The 18283-nt window shown below is 41.9% G+C and overlaps 3 protein-coding genes across 3 annotated transcripts; 2 read left to right on the top strand and 1 right to left on the bottom strand.

Annotated features, from left to right (window-relative positions):
- The first annotated feature begins 63 nt into the window (after positions 1–63).
- lsm12b (LSM12 homolog b) lies at positions 64–7225 on the top strand. Its single transcript, XM_054800822.1, has 5 exons — positions 64–229; positions 1307–1440; positions 6075–6184; positions 6262–6388; positions 6561–7225. The coding sequence occupies exons 1-5, from the start codon at positions 103–105 to the stop codon at positions 6651–6653; spliced, it is 591 nt and encodes a 196-aa protein (XP_054656797.1). The 5' UTR covers positions 64–102; the 3' UTR covers positions 6654–7225.
- Positions 6972–11037, bottom strand: tmem101 (transmembrane protein 101). Its single transcript, XM_054800821.1, has 4 exons — positions 10890–11037; positions 9042–9222; positions 8801–8947; positions 6972–8642 (listed from the first exon to the last, which is right to left on the bottom strand). The coding sequence occupies exons 1-4, from the start codon at positions 11018–11020 to the stop codon at positions 8334–8336; spliced, it is 768 nt and encodes a 255-aa protein (XP_054656796.1). The 5' UTR covers positions 11021–11037; the 3' UTR covers positions 6972–8333.
- A 3100-nt stretch (positions 11038–14137) lies between these two features.
- On the top strand, positions 14138–14833 carry gngt2b (guanine nucleotide binding protein (G protein), gamma transducing activity polypeptide 2b). Its single transcript, XM_054753127.1, has 3 exons — positions 14138–14276; positions 14361–14449; positions 14555–14833. The coding sequence occupies exons 2-3, from the start codon at positions 14366–14368 to the stop codon at positions 14681–14683; spliced, it is 213 nt and encodes a 70-aa protein (XP_054609102.1). The 5' UTR covers positions 14138–14276; positions 14361–14365; the 3' UTR covers positions 14684–14833.
- The last annotated feature ends 3450 nt before the right edge of the window (positions 14834–18283 follow it).

Below are 18283 nucleotides of genomic sequence, written 5' to 3' on the forward strand. Positions count from 1 at the left end.
TCATCACTGGGAGGATGCGGCGGCGCACGTCGACACGCCCCAGTACGGCATCACGTCGCGCTACGTAAGGCACGCACGCACTCCGGTTTGCTGGCGGAGAAGATGGCGGCTCCTGGACCGGGGGAGTATTTCAGCGTCGGGAGCCATGTCTCTTGCCTCACCTGCCTGGGCCAGCGTCTGCAAGGCGAGGTGGTCGCCTTCGACTACCAGTCCAAGATGTTAACGCTGAGTATCCTTTGTTTGTGTGCCTGGGCCAGGCAGCGGATGGCCGGCTGGTCTGGCCCACTGCGAGGGGCCTGTCGCCGAAAACATGTCAAATACTGCTCCGCGCAGGCGTATTTGCCGCTAGCTGGGCTCCATCGCAGCTTTGTGCCTTTTAAACGACAGTGTGTGTGCGTTTTTGCGGGGGGATTCCTCGCCGGACTTGACGGTGTGTGCGCTTCTGGGAGTGGATGTGTTTTGAATGTGCTCATCCTCGACACGGATCACTATCTGGCAACGTCGAGCATCATGGCTGTGTGCTCACGGGCACAGAGCGATGCTAGCTAGCAAGCAAGCTAACGCAGGTGTCCCCTCCTCCGCTTTTCTCCCGCCTTTACGCTTCCCTGCGTGTACATTTACGTTGCCAACTCTTTCAAAAATGAAGTACGAGCGCACCGGCAGACACATCGTCCCCCTTCCCTTTGCTTCATTTGAGGGCTGCCGCTTCACAGCTAGCTCGTTTAGCGTGTTAGCTGGGGCTCGGTCAAGCTAGCAATGGCAGCTAGCTTCACTAACATTGTTCGTCAACATTGTAATGCCCTTCACTTAACTCCCGCTTGCCGGGTTTTAAAATGAGTTGTAAGTGTGTAAAGACGGAGGCTTGTTGGCGCACATTGTTTGAGATGGTACAAAGGGGCCTTTTAACCGATAGCTCCACGTCCTGCAGCCTTCTGTGTGTGTGTGTGTGTGTGTATATACAGTGTCCACTCTCATATTGTCACATTGTAGCACACATTCATGAATGACAGCTGACTGTTGCGAACGTTTGGGGCGGGGGTAGGACGACGACAATCCCATTTGTTTTAAGCATTTGATGTGTGTAATTAAACTTGCATGGCTGTTATGATGCATATGCATCTTTGCAATAGCGAGCCTGGTTGGCATCACATTCCGTGTATTGCAGAGCAAAGGTCAGACGAGTGCATCCAGACGTTGGCAAGCATAGGCTTGACTGACAGGTCATTCGAGATTTTAATGCGCCGCCCGGACGTCAGCGGCGCCTCATTTTCACGTTCCGCCCCTTGACTCTCATCCTTTTCTCCAGAATGTGCTTCCTCCAGCGGCAAGCCCAACCTCAACGACGTCATCCTGATCAACTTAGCCTATGTTTCTGAAGTGGACATAATCAATGACCGCACTGAGACTCCGCCCCCTCTAGCATCGCTGAATGTTAGCAAGGTAAGCGCTTTTATTCCGTGGATAGATTTTTAATCTGTGCGTGCTTGTCCAATATTATGTGCAATCGGCGGCGTGCGCTCTGACAAGAACGAGGCAGACGATGCAAATCAATGAGCTCTTAATGTTAAATCACAACGTAAGATGTTGGGAATGATTTTTTTTTTTTTTTTTTTTTTGCCAGACGTGCTCCAAGGTTTGTGTGGTTGTTGTGTATTCCTGCGACGAAGACAGCAGTCATTGTAGCTGAGCTAACAATGCATCAGTACTTGATGTTACGCTAACATTACGCTTATGTACTGTAGCTGTGGTGGTGGGACGCAGGGTGCAGGTGACATAATTGTCACATTCGCATAAATTGCATCAGGGCTGCAACTAATCTTCAATTGATGTGACACATGTTTCATTTCATGGAGGAACCGGTTAGGCCAGGGATGTCTGTCTATCTCAGGGGTCTCAAACTCAATTTACCTGGGGGCCGCTGGAGCCAGAGTCTGGGTGAGGCTGGGCCGCATCAGGATTTCAACAAGAAAAGCTCTGATAAAAACATTCCAATGTTCTTTAATATCTTTATTTTTTTAACACATTATAATTAATTATAATTAACTATAACTTTGTACATTATTTCATTTGGAACCCTTTTATCACAATATAAAAGGGTTCCAAATGAAATAATGTACAAAGTTATAGTGATAAAAGGGATGGATGACAGTTTGTAAAGGAGATTCATGATAGATTATGAAAAGTGGAATATGGAGAAAGCATACCTTCTTTCCCAGGAAGAAGGAATAGGAATATGAAATATGAATGTAGAAAACCAGAAACACTAGAGGGGGATAGGAGGAGGGGGCAGGAAGCTCCATAGACGTCCATGAAGTAATGTACTGTAAAGGTGTGTCAAAATAAAAGCCATCTTTGTGTAATTATACATAAAAGGAGAAATTAAAAGTGCACTGTTACATAGGTCGGAGTTTGGGAGAAGAACACACAGCAGCTCTCTGAGCGCCATCGGCCATGATGGAGATCGCTACAGACAGGCTGGATCACAGATCACAGCGCCGCCTCCATTTCGGAGCAAAGAGCGGAGGAGAAGCGGCGGAGTCAGCGGCTTCACGGCTTCTCCTCCGCCCAGCTGAGTGGAGGAATGAATGAGCGAGCGAGCGAGTGATGGTGGTGAGGCGTTGGATGTACTTCCCGGCCGAGGTCCCGCCCTCGAGAGCCATATAGCTTACTGTGATTGGTTCGTTCAGCTCCGCACACAAGGGTCATTCATATCAAACTTGCGGGCCACACTAACATTAATCTTTCATATTAAGACGGGGGCCACAAACTATCACACCGGGGGCCGCAAGTCTGAGACCACTGGTCTATCTGTATCGAATTTAAGAAGAAAACAAAAAAGAGGGACAAAAATCAGCAGTAATTTTACAAAGTAACTTTAAAAGAAAAAAAAAGTTGTAATTAACAAGAAAGTTATAGTTTTTGTTGTAATATAAGGAAAAATGTCAAGTTAGTAGCATAAAGTAGACATTTTAAAGGAATTTTTTTTTTCATATGAGAAATATAACAAGGAATAAAGTTGTACTATTTTAATTAGGTTGCGTAAAAGGTTATAATGTTATGAGAATAAAGTAATAATCATGAGAAGAAAATATACAGGAGGAACGTTGAAATAGTTGGGGGGGGGGGGAGAAAAGAGAGGAAAATGTTCAAGAAAAGGTTAGAATTTTATGAGAATAACACCATAATATGAGGAAAAATAATCATTTTAGTAGCGTAAAGTTGATTATATTAAAGATTTTTTTCAAAATATGAGAGACAAACCAAGGAATAAAGCTGTATTTTTTGGGACAGTTGAGTTGCTGAAAAGGTTTGTTATGGGAATAAAGTCAAAATATTGTGAGAATAAAGTCAGAATTATGACAAGAAAATATACAGGAAGGAAGTTGAAATGATGGGGCGGGGGCGGTAGAAATGGGGGGGGAACAGCTGTACTTTTACGAGAATAAAGTAAAAATATTAAGAGAAAAAAGTTGCTGTCTAACAAGTCAAAAGGTCACAATTCTACAAGAAATAACTGAATATTTTGAGGAAAAATCATGTCATTTTAGTAGCCTATGCCACTAAAATCAAGTAAAATACTCAAAATAGTTGAAATATTGAAGAAAAAATGTCAATGTCATGAGAAACAAAACAAAATAATTGTAATTTTTGGAAAATTGGGTGGCAGTAAAAGTTGTGTTCCGAGAATAACGTCATAATTATAAGAACATAAGAAATGTAAAAATGAGGAGAAATGGCCAAAAACAGCTGTAATTTTATGGGAATAAAGTCATGACAAGAGAAAAAAAGAAAAAAACTTTTGCTGGTTGATAATTGTGCTACAAATTATCGTCAATCGATATCGGCATTTTATGACACAATTTTTAATTCATTGTCATGAGGTGTAATTCACATTTGAACCACTAGATGGCCCTCAAGTACAGTGTACCTGTGTGAGACATTAGCTTGACAGGAAGTTGCCTTAATTAGGGGTGGGGGAAGTAATCGATTCTTAGATGCATTGCAATGCGGACATTGATGATTATTAATTGATTCATAAATGTCAATCAATGCTGATGGAACAAATTAAACGGAACCAAAAGTGCTGCTCAGACACTTTATGGTGGTGCACCTGAGTGTAAACGCCGACCCGCACCCGCTGGATTTAAAGTGAGCGTCTGGAAGCATTTGGCTTTCACGTGGTTGGAGGTAAAAATGAGCTGGACGAGAGCCTGACGATATGCAAGCTTCAAATATTTTGGGAACACGACAAACATGAGAAACCTCACAGCGCGTTTCCACCCGAACCAGGAGGAAAACCAGCCAGCTGAACTTGCTGCCAACGAGAGAACCATCAGGCAGGTGATAACTCATTTCCCACCCAACTCGGCAAAGTGGCTTTGCTTGAAACACTTTATAGCGAAGGATTTGCGGCCATATTTGGTTGATGAGAAGCAGGGCTTTGTTGCGCACTTTGGAACCCAGATAGGACGTCCCACCACAACGTCACTTCACTGACACAGCAACTGTGAACAAGAGCAGCCTAGTAGTTGTTTTGGTTATTCGTAACATACTGACGTCTGCAAGCATTCTTCTGAGAGCCGCTGGTACACAAATCTATGTTTTGTACGAAAGCTGTTTTTGACTTTGCTATACAGCAAAAATGGGATTTTTGTCAGAGAATTCTATTATTATTTTTTGTGAGTAATGGCAGATTTTATTATGTTGGTTACTCAGGATATGCTGAAGTTTTCTACATGCTGCTACTGGCGCACTTTACTCTTCCTGCTGGTTGTGTGCAATGGGAAACATGTTGGTGGATGTACCCCCCCCCCGTTATGAAAAGATAATGCAATGTGGATCATTACAAATATGCTTTGTTTTAGTAGTACACAGTAAAAAAAAAAAAAAAAACAACTATATATCGGAAAAAATGGCCAAACTATTGATCACACGAAAAAAATGCATCGATAATCGTTTTATCATGGCATCGCAGGCCTCTGAATGGTAATCGCATCGAATCGTGTATCCTGTACGCATGTGTAGCCAGCGACGCCGTCTGTGAGCGCCCAACATTAGCACTGCTTTCTTGATGTTTACTGACCACACCTCCATCAGTAGTGGGCCGAGCTGTACTCTAACAAGACTACTGGGAATTGTATGAGAACATCGCTGTGATATCCTGAGGAAAAATGTCATTTTAGTTGCATAAAGTCGAGGTTTTTTTTTTTAAAGAATACTTTTAAACTAAACAATGAATGCAGATGTCATTTTTGGACAGTTAGGAAGTGGAGAAAGTTATGATATTGTGGGAGTAAAACCAAAATTCCAAGAAGAAAATTTCCAAGAAGAAAAGTTGAAATAGTTGGAAATTAAAAAAAAAACAAAAAAAAAACAAACCCAAAAACAAGAAAAACACACACAGCAGAAATGTAAAAAACAGCTGTCATTTTAGGAGAATAAAGTCAAAATATTAAGAGCAAAAAGTTGTAGTTATACGAGAATAAACTCGTAATATTATGAGGGAAAATAATGTCATTTTAGTAGCATAGAGTTGAAATATTTATATAATATAATATATTTATATAATATTTATAATATATAATATTTTATATAATATGTAATTTTTGGAAAATTGGGCTGCAGAAAAATATTAGAGGAATAAAGTAAAAAAAAATATAAGAAAAACATTTCAAAAATTTGCTAAAGAAGAATGTTGAAATATTTGGAAAATGAAGAAGAAAAAAAACAGCAAAAAATGGGTAAAAAAGAGCGAAGTTGATGTTTTTCACCCACAGTATGTGACAAAGCTGAGATGACGTGTATACAACTTGTTAGCATATCCACGTGTGTTGCATCCTTTCATTTTTCACCGCGTGGCCCTTCCTGCCATGTACACTAACAGTCAAAAGTTTGGAGACACTTTCTCATTCAATAACATGATAAAGTGTCTCCCAACTTTGAAGTGGTAGCGTAGATGCCTGAGCTAAATGGAAATTTGACAGCTTTCACTTCACTTCAACGTAGGTCAAAAGCTAACGCATGCTAACAGCTGTGGGGAAACGTGTGTGTGTGTGTGTGTGTCGTGTCCGCAGCTTGCCAATCGAGCGAGGACAGAAAAGGAGGACAAGCTGTCCCAAGCCTATGCAATCAGTGCTGGGGTGTCTGTGGAGGGCCAGCAGCTATTCCAGACCATTCACAAAACGTAAGCGCCGCAAAGTCTCTCCGTCGACGCTCGACTGCTTGTCACTCATCGGCTTCATCCATTTTTTGCTGCGGCAGCATCAAAGACTGCAAATGGCAGGAGAAGAACATCATCGTGATGGACGACGTCGTCATCTCGCCGCCTTACCAGGTCGACAACTGCAAAGGCAAAGAGGGAAGCGCTTTAAGTCATGTACGCAAAATAGTGAGTACGCCTTTTTATTTATCGTCTGATGGGGGATGTAGTTTGGGGGATGTCCTTGTGGTGGCAATACATGATGCAGGAGCCCTGTGTTAAAAAAAAATAATGAAAAAGTTTTGATTGTCTGGTGCCGTCATGACGACAGATGTTGACGCCAGGCTTTCCATCCGCTCAGGTGGAGAAACATTTTAGAGACGTGGAAAGTCAGAAGTCCATGCAGCGTTCACAAGCACAGCAAACACAGAAGGACTCCACTTTATCTTCTTGAGGCGCCGCTCCCCGGGGATGGGGAGGGGGGAGGGAGGCCACACGGGCGCTCCCCGCTCCCGCCGCCACGCCGAGTCGGCCATTCCTTGTCCTCAATCCCCCACCCCACTGAGTCCACGAGGGTGGGAGCGCTGAGGTTCCTGGATCATGAAGAGCAAAAGTTATCATTTAATGAAAAAGACAAAAAAAGAGAACGAGAGGAAAGATTAAATCTTAAATTAGACTTTATAAAGAATAATTTAAAACATGAACCATAAAGCCACCATAGTTTCCTTAACTAACTTCACCCCGCCCCCTGCCCCTCCTCACCCCAGAGGACTCTTCTTCTCCTCCTTCCTTCCCCCCTCAATCCTTCCTTCCTCTTCGCCTTCAGTTCCATTTCAAAAAGAGAAAACTAGCGCAGTCAGAAAGGCTTGTTAGCTTTATTTTCTGTTTTTTTTTTTTGTTTTGTTTTTTTGCCGTATCCATGTTCTACTGTCTGTATTTTCTGTATTTTAAACAAAATGTGACTTGAAATGCCACACTTTAAAGGACATTTTCTAAAATAAAAGTAACAAAAATTCTGACTGTAAATTTCAAGCATTTTTTGAAAAGACACCCCGAAAAACAGGCCAGACCACTCTTCATTATTTTGCCCACCTCTCTATGTGCGTTCTAAAGATATAGAAACAGATTTTTTAAAAAAGAGGCAGCTAAGAATGCACATAATGGGACACACCTATAATGCCTTCTGGAAAAAGCGCCAACAATGCTCCCTTTACATACTGTGACCTGCATATTAACCAAGCTTGTTAACATTGTTGCACCCAAGAACTACGTTACTGGCTTAGTGACCAAAGGTCACTATGCGAAAGGTAACTCTACATTTTGGAGCTGCCTCCACTGCTACTGTTTTTGTTTTTACGCTAGGTGTCGCGTTCCTTTCTATGTCGCTATGTGAAACCAATGCACCCAGGAAGGAAGTTCCACTAATGCTTAAAATGAGCAAAGTAGTGTAAGTACTCCATGTTATCATGAATGTACCTGCTACTACATGTTCACAGCATGGATAGAAAACCATAAAACCTTGTTGGAGCTTTTGAGATTTTTTGGAGGTTTTAATAGCCGGCTTTCTAGTTGGAATAAGTGTGTCGCATTACGTGCATTAATTACCTGCCTCGTTTACCTGTTTTTATATCTTTAGAACTCACAGAAAAGAGGAAGATGTGTGTGCATGTCTCATACGGATTGTGGATGATGGGCACAATTCCAAAAAAAAGTGCACTTTTCCTTTAACCTGTGCAGGCTGCAATCTAGATGTGGTTTTTGTTTGCAGATAAATAAATGTATGACATTTTTCCCCTGGAGTAATCCAACTCCCAAAATTGTTCAACCTTACGTGTTGAACTTAAGAGGTCCCACTGTACAGAAGGATATTGTTCATGTTGTATTTCAAATTAACAATGAGTGCATGTTTACTTCCACTCTGCAATTACAGAAGCATCACTGCCACATCAGTTCAGTCAATGACAAAATAACGTATCAAAAGGAAAATATTTACATTGAAAGCTTGTCAAATTCCACGAAAAGCATCGTGTTCCGATACCAAACAGGCGCTCGTTTCCTTTCTCTAAATCACGTGGCACTTGAAGTGAGCGTAGAAACGTTCTTTGTCCTGCGGTCACGTGTCCGCCGTTTTCGGTCAGCCGTCGGTAGCCAGGATCAGCACGGCGCCGAAGACGCCCACGTTGTGCCCGATGAGCTTCATCTGGTTCCAGAACTCCACCTTGCGCGTGTGGTGCCAGTAGCCCAGGTTGCCGTCCGTGAGCAGGATGATGAGCGGCAGCGCTGTGGCCAGGACCTGGGCCGCCGGCTGCACGTACCAGCCCGACAGGAAGGCCAGCGCCAGCACGCCGAGCGTCACCTCCAGCAGCGCCAGGGCCACCTCTCCCCCAAAAATATGGTTCAAGTAGACCTGCCTGTCCTCTTTGCTGTGCTGCAGGGAGTACACCTGGTGGGCAGGAAAGGGCAGTCATTATTATTATTATTGGATTCTAAATGCAAGACTTATCATTTGAGTAAATGAAAAGAGTTTCCATCTTTCAAACGAGGGATACACCACTTTGAATCCCATATAGGGAATAATAACCAGCAGTACGGAGGTCTTACCATGCAGATGAGGTAGATCCCCAGGAAGATCTGTCCTGTGGACTGTAGGGACCTGTTGCGTGCTTTCTGCCTGTACACTTCGCCCGCCCCGCTGGCCAAAACCAGGAAGCTGCCAGTGATGGCGAGTGCTTTGGAATACATGCGCACCTGCAGGGAGGCGGGAAAAACGCTGCCTTTGTTTACATTAACACTTTAGATGAGCAACATGAGATGGGACACACACACACACAAAAAAAATCACCTTCAGCCACTCGCCGTAGTGCACCTGCTCGCCGACGTAGGACGCATATGTGCTGATGGCCACCTCCACGGCCGCGGCCATCGCGAACCACCTCCTCTTCACGCCAAACGACATGAAGCTGGCGCACAGCACCGCCGCCGCCATGTCCACGTACAGGTAGGGGATGGGGATGTCTGGCTTCCTGCAAGCAACAGTGCATGGATGAATCATTTAAGACATTTAGTTGATAGCGGCATGCAACTAAATTGCCTTAAAATATACCAATTCTTTACGACTGCACAGAAAACTCTTACAAGTTACTGCTATTTAGGTACAATTTCATATGTACATGTATTTAATACATTTTTAACAAGCATTTTTTTCCTCGATTTTTTAAAAGTTATTTTTATTATTTCTTACACTTAAGTCCTTTTTTTTAACTTTTAAGTCATTTTTGTATTTTAATTATTTTTTACACTCTAAGGCAGGGGTGTCAAACTCATTTTCATTGAAGGCCACATCGCAGTTACGGCTGCCCTCAGAGGGCCACTTGTAACTGTCAGTATATACTGTATGAATATAACCTCGTGATATTATTACACAATTGCCCATGCATTAGATTATTATACTTGTACTAACAAATTGATGGATAACTTTCTTTGAAATGTGAAGTGAGAACGTCATGGTGACAAGCAGACATTCAGGTATTTCTTTTTGAAAAACGCGTGGAATATCTTGCTGCATGATTAGACAATACTGACGTTTAGAAGAACGGCATGCAGCAACATTTTTCTGTCAAAATGACACGTCAAATACATTTAGAAGGACAAAGGTGAAGTGCATTATTGATATGCATTATTCCCGAGGTTTCACGGGCCACATAAAATGATGTGGCGGGCCACATCTGGCCTCCGGGCCTTGTGTTTGACGCCTGTGCTCTAAGGCATTTTATTTTCAGTTATTGGTAATTTATTAAAATGTTATTTTAATTATTTTTTTTACACTTATTTAAAATATTTTTTAAGTTTTATTTATTTTTTTACACTAAAGTTTTTTTTAAACAAATGTACACATTTAAGTAATTTATTTTTTTACGCTTTCATTTTGGGGTCCTTTTTTCCATTTTTTAAAGTAATTTTTATTTTTTACTATTTCTTAGACTTTATTTTCTACAATTTAAGGCATTTTATTTTCAGTTATTGGTATTTTCATCAAAATGTTATTTTAATTATTTTTACACTTAAATCATTTAAATTTTGTACTGTACTTATTTTTTACGGTAATTAATGTTTTTTTAATCGCCTATCATCATTTGAAACATTAATAGACATAACGACATATCCCAAGTGCATTTTAGAGGAATTTGTTACTGTATTTTGTCAAGAAAATGAGGAAGAACTGCATATACAGGTATACAAATGACTTATATGTACTTAAATGCTCTTCCGCTAGATGGCAGCACATACATATTAACATGGGTGAGGAACACTGCTGTAAACTGACACTGCAATATCACATCAAAATAGTTTCGTGAGGGTGAAGGGGAGAAAAAGGGTTGAGTTTTTGTCGTAATTACAGGGTCATTTGTTGGGCGTGTCTGTCCCAGTATAAACCACCACAGGCGGAAACAACACACGCCCACTGTACTAAACCACAAGTGGACCTCACTGATTAAAGACCCCCCAAAAGCACACATTAAACAAGAGACGTGTTAGGCTCGAAGGAGTCCAAGTCAAGCCATCTGACTGTGTCGCCATTACACTACAATACGCGGACGAGACGTCTTTCAAGTGAAATGGGGTTGGTCGTTAGCTTCCCGGCTAACTTAGACAAACAGCTACTTAAAAGTACTGTTTACTTTGCGCTCACCTTTTGGAGCCGGCGCGTTCCGCGAACAGCATCAGCATACAGAAGCAGTTCCAAAACCCGAAGCGGGTCAAGATAAAAGCCCCCAACTGGCCGAGGAACCTCAACACCTGCTTCCTGCTCGGCGCCGCCATGGCTGTGAGGCTGCAGGCGTCTGCGGACTGCGGCGTACGATGAAGGCGTGTCAAAGTAAGAGCCCGAGTCCGGTTCCATCAGTGCAAACTAGTTGAAGAGAGTCCGCTGAAGCTCGTATTTTGAAAGGGGGCCATACCATTGGCTGTCGGAGCGAACCCTCACCGGAAGTTTTCACCAGGTGGAGTGGGCGACATTTGTGACACTGCCACCTGCAGGAAGGTATTGGTATTTCACCAACGTGAGCTGCGCTGCTATTTTGCGTTTAAAAAAGATACAACTGCGACAGCTAAATGTGAAAGTTTTAGACTAAACATGTGAACAAAGCATTTTAATTTAGTGTAGTTGTTATAGTTACAATACATGATTAGGACAATAATGTGAGTGAGCTGGGTGTTTATATCAGGTTCCCATTGCTGCTAAATCCACAATGACGTCTCTCAACTTAAGCTGCTGCGGAAGACTCTAACCCAGATCCTGTAAAATGGCTTACAAGGTGACAACGGGATCAATTGTCATACTGCAAAAACTATGGATACACTTAGGCTTCAGTGGGCTTAATGTTTTTGGAAAGCATTACAGACCATTTAGAACAGGGGTGTCCAAACTTTTTCCAGTTAGAGCTGCATATTGAAAAATGTAAATATGAGTACATTTTGTACTCAAACTAATCTAATGTAGGTCAATATATGCTAAGCTATTTGAAAAAAAAATCTACATTGTAGCGTTGTGTTAGCCGACAAAGGAAATTAAGTCGTCCCTCGCAATATCGCGTTTTTTTCAGCAATTAATGAATGAATAAATGATGGCTGTTTGGTGGTAGACCATGGTCTATTATTGGTCAAAACATTTTGAAATACAAGTGATATGTAGTATTCTGGTCACTTGGCGGCAGTAATGACACAAAACATTGGTGAGACATTACCTGACATTTCCTTAAAGGAAAAGTGCACTTTTTTTTCCTCATCATCCACAATCCTTATGTGAGACATGAACACACGTCTTTCTCTTTTCTGTGTGTTCTAAAGACATAAAAACACATGAAAAGAGGCAGCTAATTAATGTAATGGGACACCTATTATCCCTGTTAAAATGCCTCCAAAAACCTCCAACAAAGTTTTATGGTTTTATATACAGTGGTGCCTCATTATTACATCATTAATCCATTCCAGAAGGTCCAACTCAAACCAAAACGGACTCTAACCAAACCAAATTTTCCCATAGAAGATCATGTAAATCCAATTAATCCGTTCCAGACACCCCAACATTTTATAAATAATAATTATCGTTTTACATGCAGAAAATGATGCAAAAATAATCACAAATGAATGGACGAGTGAACATTTAACATCGATTTTACCTATTTTTGTTAGATCCCTCCCCCCCAAACCATCAATTAACAAATTAACACAATTTGCAAAAATGTAAAAAATATATCAAACTAAATATCAACGTTCTAGAACCAACAAACATGTACACCGCCGTTTAATATAGAAAATGAAAAAAAAAAACAACAACTGCTGCCGGCAATGATGTTGCCGAAGTGCGCTGGGATGCCGTGAACATGCTACGCTAAGTTGAATGCTGTTATGGATGTAAAATGAGACAGGCAGAAACACAGAGTGTCACTCTCCATGTGCCGCTGGGTTGATAGACTGTTACGCGGGAACTGTAGATGTGTATGCATGTACAGTATGTGTGTGTGCACCACAGTCGATGACGGAGTCGCCTCTGAAATGACGACGGTCTTCTCTTTAAACTGTAAAATTCGGAGGCCTTGCACCCTTGTCTCGGTGCGGTCCATGTATTTTGTTACATCATGTATCTCTAGCGCAGCAAATCTGACATAAACAAGCGAGCGAACGCAAGCTAAGGCAAAAATTCTGCAAAATTTTTGTATCTTAACCAAAAAAACATGCTAACCGGGGCGGACGTTAACCGAGGCACCACTGTACATGCTGTGAGCATGTAGTTACAGGTACATTCATGATAGCATGTAATAGTTACAGTATTTTGCTCATTTTAAGAATTAGTGGAACTTCCTTCCTGGGCACTACACCTGGCATGTAGTGTAAAACAAAAACACAGTAGCAGTGGTGGCAGCTCCAATATGTAGCGTTACCTTTTGTTAGCAACCTGAGGCATTGTGAGCGAGTGTGTGGTGAAGCTACTCGCTAGCTGGTTTGTTAGTAGCTAGTCTGTGTGGTGTGGCGAGGTGTCACTACGCCGGTAACGTAGTTCTTGGGTGTAACAATGTTAATAACAATAATATTAACAATGTGGCTGTAGCTTGGTTAATATGCAGGTCACATTATGTAAATGGAGCATTGTTGGCGCTTTTTGGAGGTTTTTTTCAGAAGGCTTTATAGGTGGAATAGGTGCGTCCCATAACGTGCACTATTAGCTGCCTCTTTTTAGTCTGTTTTTATATCTTTAGAATTCACAGAAAAGAGAAAGACGTGTGTGTTCATGTCTCAGGATTGCAGCAGGATGGGCAATATATATTTTTTTAAAGTGCACTTTTCCTTCAACACTTCATGAAGTCATGAAGTCATGAAGTCATGAAGTCAGCCATGGCATTATCCTCCCATTCCATGTGGAAGTGGTAAGTTTTAGGCTTCTTTAGTTCAGAAGAAATAAATTCGAGGCTAACAGTCTGGCAGCACAAGAGTTGAGCAATGTGTTGTAAACATGTGAGCGTAAAGGTGACTATAGGTGTTACTTCATGTCTGCAGGGCTCTAATAATGTTAAAAAGCGTATTTATAAAGTCATAAACAGGTTTTCTGTGCTCTAACTACCAAAATATTCAATTTATTAACATTGAATCCTGCATCGCGGAAATTCATTTATGGCAGTCAGGTCTGGAACCAATGAACCGCTACAAACGAGGGATCACACATCTTTATTCATTTCGGAACAGGTCCTCGGATCGCACTTTGGACACCCCTGATTTAGCATCTTCAGTGAACCTATACTGAAAATATTTTTCGGGAACACTTTCTCCGCTCTGTGTCCTGCATATCTGCGTCCTCTCCACTTCCTCCTCACTAAGTCACGGCTCCTGATTGTTTAATCCAATCACGGGGGATTGGTGACATCAGGTCCAAGCCGGGGGATGAGCCGGGATGAAGAGCAGTGGGACAAGAGGAAGTCAGTCAGTGTGAGGAGGAGGAGTAGACCAGCGGGCCACCAGGACAGTCCATGAGCTCTTAGGACACTTTTTTTCTCTGCTTGTTGGGGATCCCGCCATTCAACAGGTAAATATTCCTGCTTGTGATGATAAAGTTATCATACCAGTTAAGTTGTCATACGAGTCGAGGATGTTGATTTTCTCTCTGCAGCCAGGATGGCTCGGGATATGTCCGATAAAGAAATCCTGAAAATGGAGCTGGACCAGCTGAAGAAGGAAGTAAGCACGCCAAGGACACCGGTGGGTCTACTTCTGCTACTTCTACATTTTCTTGTGAAAAAGTTGCATGTATTCTCTTTCTTTCCACTGTGAAATGTCAATTAATGCTCTCTTTTCTGTGAGCAGGTGGGTGCCAACTGCACAGACACCATTTCCTACGTGGAGGGGCTGCTGCCCAACGATCCGCTCATCAAGGGCGTCCCCGATGACAAGAACCCCTACAAGGGCGACAAGGGGGGCTGCGTGGTCACATAGCACAGTGGGAGCGTTTTCTACCAGAGGTTCCGGTGTAGAACTCCTGCAGAAGACGTGTACAGTAGCCGGTTCGGACGTGTTGGTTAGGTCAGCGGTGTGTACGTTAATGTTTGTCAATTTGTAATTAAATGCAAATAGCGTCAACAAAAACGTGCCCTGAATTTTCTTTTTTCTGTCTATGTTGCTCTTTTCATGTGACGCCCAAAGCAGGTTAAGTGCTTACGTTAAACGTCTAATAGGATTTCCTTGCAGCAGCAGCAATGTGTTGCCACGGCGACACTTCCTGCTTTAGGTCACCGGTTCTCTCCATCCAATTACTGTAGTCTTTTCAGGTCAGTTACTTGCAGTGCCCCACTACGTCCATCAGAGGGTGTAGCTGGGGTACTTATAGTGTATCTTTTATTATTTTATACTTGATATAACAGCAATTCAGTTGCAAAATGACATTATGTTATTATTATTATTATTACTATAGAGTTTTTGGAGCCATTACCTTAGGTTGTCTGACTTCCTGTTCCTGTCGAGTCTCCTTGTCCTTTCTCTGCTGTGTCTTTCCAGGCAGGAGTGTGCCATGTTTTTGTAGTTTAGGCAGAAACGATCGTGGCTTATACAAATCCAAGAGGCCACACAACTAATCCAAAATTGTCTGCAACTGCTATCTAACAAAAATGACACATTTGTCAGTACACTTCAGTAATTATACTGAGTACACTGTGGACTTCAGGGTTGTCCACACTGTTTCCACCGAGGGTTGCATGCAAAAAAAAATCCAAGGATCCAAGGTGCCTCTTTGATAGTTTATCTATGTTAATGTCTATCTATCCATCCATGTTCTATAATGCTTGTCCTCACTAGTGTTGTGGGTATGCTGGAGCCTTATATGTTAATATAGATATACTGTACGTTTTAGTAGTCTTTTTACAAAATCAATTTGTATTTACATTTTGGAAATTAATTTAAAAAGATCATTTTTTTTTGCCTTTTTACAAAATTATAAAATCCATTTCTAAAGCCTTGGGACTCCAGCCAGGAGTGGCCGGCCAACCAAAAGAGCGCAGCGACGACTCATCCAGGAGGTCACAAAAGACCCCACAACCACATTCAAAGAACTGCAGTCCTCACTTGCCTCAGTTAAGGTCAGTGTTCATGACTCCACCATAAGAAAGACTCTGAGCAAAAACGAGTTCCAAGACGAAAACCACTGCTGAACAAAAACAACATTAATGCTCCTCTCAATTTTGCCAGAAAACATCTTGATGATCCACAATACCTTTGGGAAAATACTCTGTGGTCTGACGAGACAAAAGTCAAACTTTTTAGAAGGTGTGTGTCCCATTACATCTGGCGTAAAAGTAACGCCGTATTTCAGAAAAAGAACATCATACCAAGAGTAAAATCTGGTGGTGGTAGTGTGATGGTCTGGGACTGTTTTGCTGCTTCAGGACCTGGAAGACTTGCTGTGATAAATGGAAGCATGAATTCTGCTGAAGGAGAATGTCCGTCCATCTGTTGGTGACCTCAAGCTGAAAGCAACTTGGGTTCTGCAGCAGGACAATGATCCAAAACACACCAGCAAGTCCACCTCTGAATGGCTGAAGAAAAACAAAATGAAGACTTTGGAGTGGCCTAGTCAAAGTCCTGACCTGAATCCTATTGAGATGCTGTGGCATGACCTTAAAAAGGCGCTTCATGCTGGAAAAGCCTCCAGTGTGGCTGAATGACAACAATTCTGCAAAGACGAGTGGGCCAAAATTCCTCCCCAGCGCTGGAAGAGACTCATTGCAAGTTATCACAAACGCTTGATTGCAGTTGTTGCTGCTAAGGGGGACCAACCACTTATTAGCTTTAGGGGGCCATGCAGGTTTGGATTTTTTTTCTCCAGTTTCATTTAAAATCTGCATTTTGTGTTCAGTTGTGTTGTCATTGACTAATATTTAAATTTGTTTGATGATCTGAAACGTTGAAGTGTGACAAACATGCAAACAAATAAGAAATCAGGAGGGAGGCAAACACTTTTTCACACTACTGTACATATCAGGGGTCCCAAACTCAATTTACCTGGGGGCCGCTGGAGATAGGGTCTGGTTGTGTGTGGCTGGGCCGCATGAAGTATTGGGAATAGGGCTGGGAATGTCAGGGTACTCCACAATACGTTACGATACGCGATGCACGGCTCCCAATCATGATAATATCTCGATACAGTGATAGGGTGAAACAAAAAAAGAAATACATTTCATAGTTTGTATTTTGCTACATTCAGCTGGGATAGGCTCCAGCTTACTCATGACCCTAATGAAGACAAGCGATACAAAAGGGGTGGAATTTTTGCAGCATATTTTAACCAGACTACAAGCAGCAATGGTACAAAAAGAATGAGGATGTTTTAGCAACATAAGTGTAAACAGGATTTTAGTTTTGGTGTCTGAAAAACAGTAAAGCTATTTTAAACTCATTCAGAAAACACAACATTGCATGTCTCTCAAGTAGATCAATGCTATAAAATAGAATCATATCAAAAATAAATATTTTTTATAGCATTTACACTACTCCTCCATGTCTAGGGCCGCGAGTTTGAGACCCCTGGTGTATATACAGACAGTATATACAACTTATATATATTTAAAGACCAGGCAATATTTACACGCTTCTTTTTAATGATGAACTGCAACCACTCGACAGACCATTTTCGCCAACATTCGTATCACCCCATAAAATATGTGACTGCTTTTTTCCCCCTCACGTCACAACTGTCCAATAATTGTTTGTTGTGACTTTTTCCTGCTAGCGAGTACATTTGTTAGTCCCTCCCCTTCCGCTACGTAGCCAAGATGGCAACATTTTATGCAAAGTCCTGCACTGTTTCACTTTTTTTATCTTGCAGTACTCAAATATGTTACTTGAGTATACTAGGTGCAGTTTTGAACGCATTAGTACTGTGGCCTTGAGTAACACACGTTGCATCAGCACCTTTACAACTTGGAGTCCATCCCCGGGCCTGGAATGACCCACTTGTAGGTTTTTATGGTGTGGAATGACGGCCTTACTTAACTCCCGACGGTCCCTGCTGTCCTTATAGGGCCAAAGGTTGTGTTGAAGGCTATTGCCTGGTGCGCTTGTTTACATTTTGGGCAACATTTTGCTAGTTTTTAATGCTGCTGTTACATGACAGAAGGTGTAACTTCTAAGCTTGCATGTCTTTTTTGGGCTTTTTGCCTAAAGAAAAGACCTAAAACCTAATAATTCTGCACACTGTCATACGGGGCATGGACCTTCCCACTTTCCACATTTGTGACTAGCCTTTTTTGCAATTTTCTGCCCCAAAACAGCAGAGCGCTCCTGTCATATAGAAAGGATCTTTGGCCAACCTTTTTGTAGTAGGTTCTTAAGAACAGAAAAACGCTCCCATCCTATAGAACAGGGGTAGGGAACCTATGGCTCAGGAGCCAGATGCGGCTCTTCTGATCACTGCATCTGGCTCTCAGACATTTCCTAACATGATCAAATTGATTTATTTAAAAAAATTAATTCACTGACATTTTAGAGAAAAACCGTTGTGGACATCACAGTGTTAAACATAACATTCAAAATCTAAAACTTTCT

Source organism: Dunckerocampus dactyliophorus, chromosome 15 (assembly GCF_027744805.1).
Source record: "Dunckerocampus dactyliophorus isolate RoL2022-P2 chromosome 15, RoL_Ddac_1.1, whole genome shotgun sequence".
NCBI lineage: Eukaryota > Metazoa > Chordata > Actinopteri > Syngnathiformes > Syngnathidae > Dunckerocampus > Dunckerocampus dactyliophorus.

Coding starts and splice junctions, on each gene's coding strand:
- tmem101 (XM_054800821.1), bottom strand. CDS start 11,020: ATGGCGGCGCCGAGCAGGAAGCAGGTGTTGAGGTTCCTCGGCCAGTTG. Junction 8,948..9,041: donor ACTACGGCGAGTGGCTGAAG/GTGATTTTTTTT, acceptor GCCTCCCTGCAG/GTGCGCATGTATTCCAAAGC. Junction 8,643..8,800: donor GGATCTACCTCATCTGCATG/GTAAGACCTCCG, acceptor CCTGCCCACCAG/GTGTACTCCCTGCAGCACAG.
- lsm12b (XM_054800822.1), top strand. CDS start 103: ATGGCGGCTCCTGGACCGGGGGAGTATTTCAGCGTCGGGAGCCATGTC. Junction 230..1,306: donor GTCCAAGATGTTAACGCTGA/GTATCCTTTGTT, acceptor CCTTTTCTCCAG/AATGTGCTTCCTCCAGCGGC. Junction 6,389..6,560: donor TAAGTCATGTACGCAAAATA/GTGAGTACGCCT, acceptor CCATCCGCTCAG/GTGGAGAAACATTTTAGAGA.
- gngt2b (XM_054753127.1), top strand. CDS start 14,366: ATGGCTCGGGATATGTCCGATAAAGAAATCCTGAAAATGGAGCTGGAC. Junction 14,450..14,554: donor TAAGCACGCCAAGGACACCG/GTGGGTCTACTT, acceptor TTCTGTGAGCAG/GTGGGTGCCAACTGCACAGA.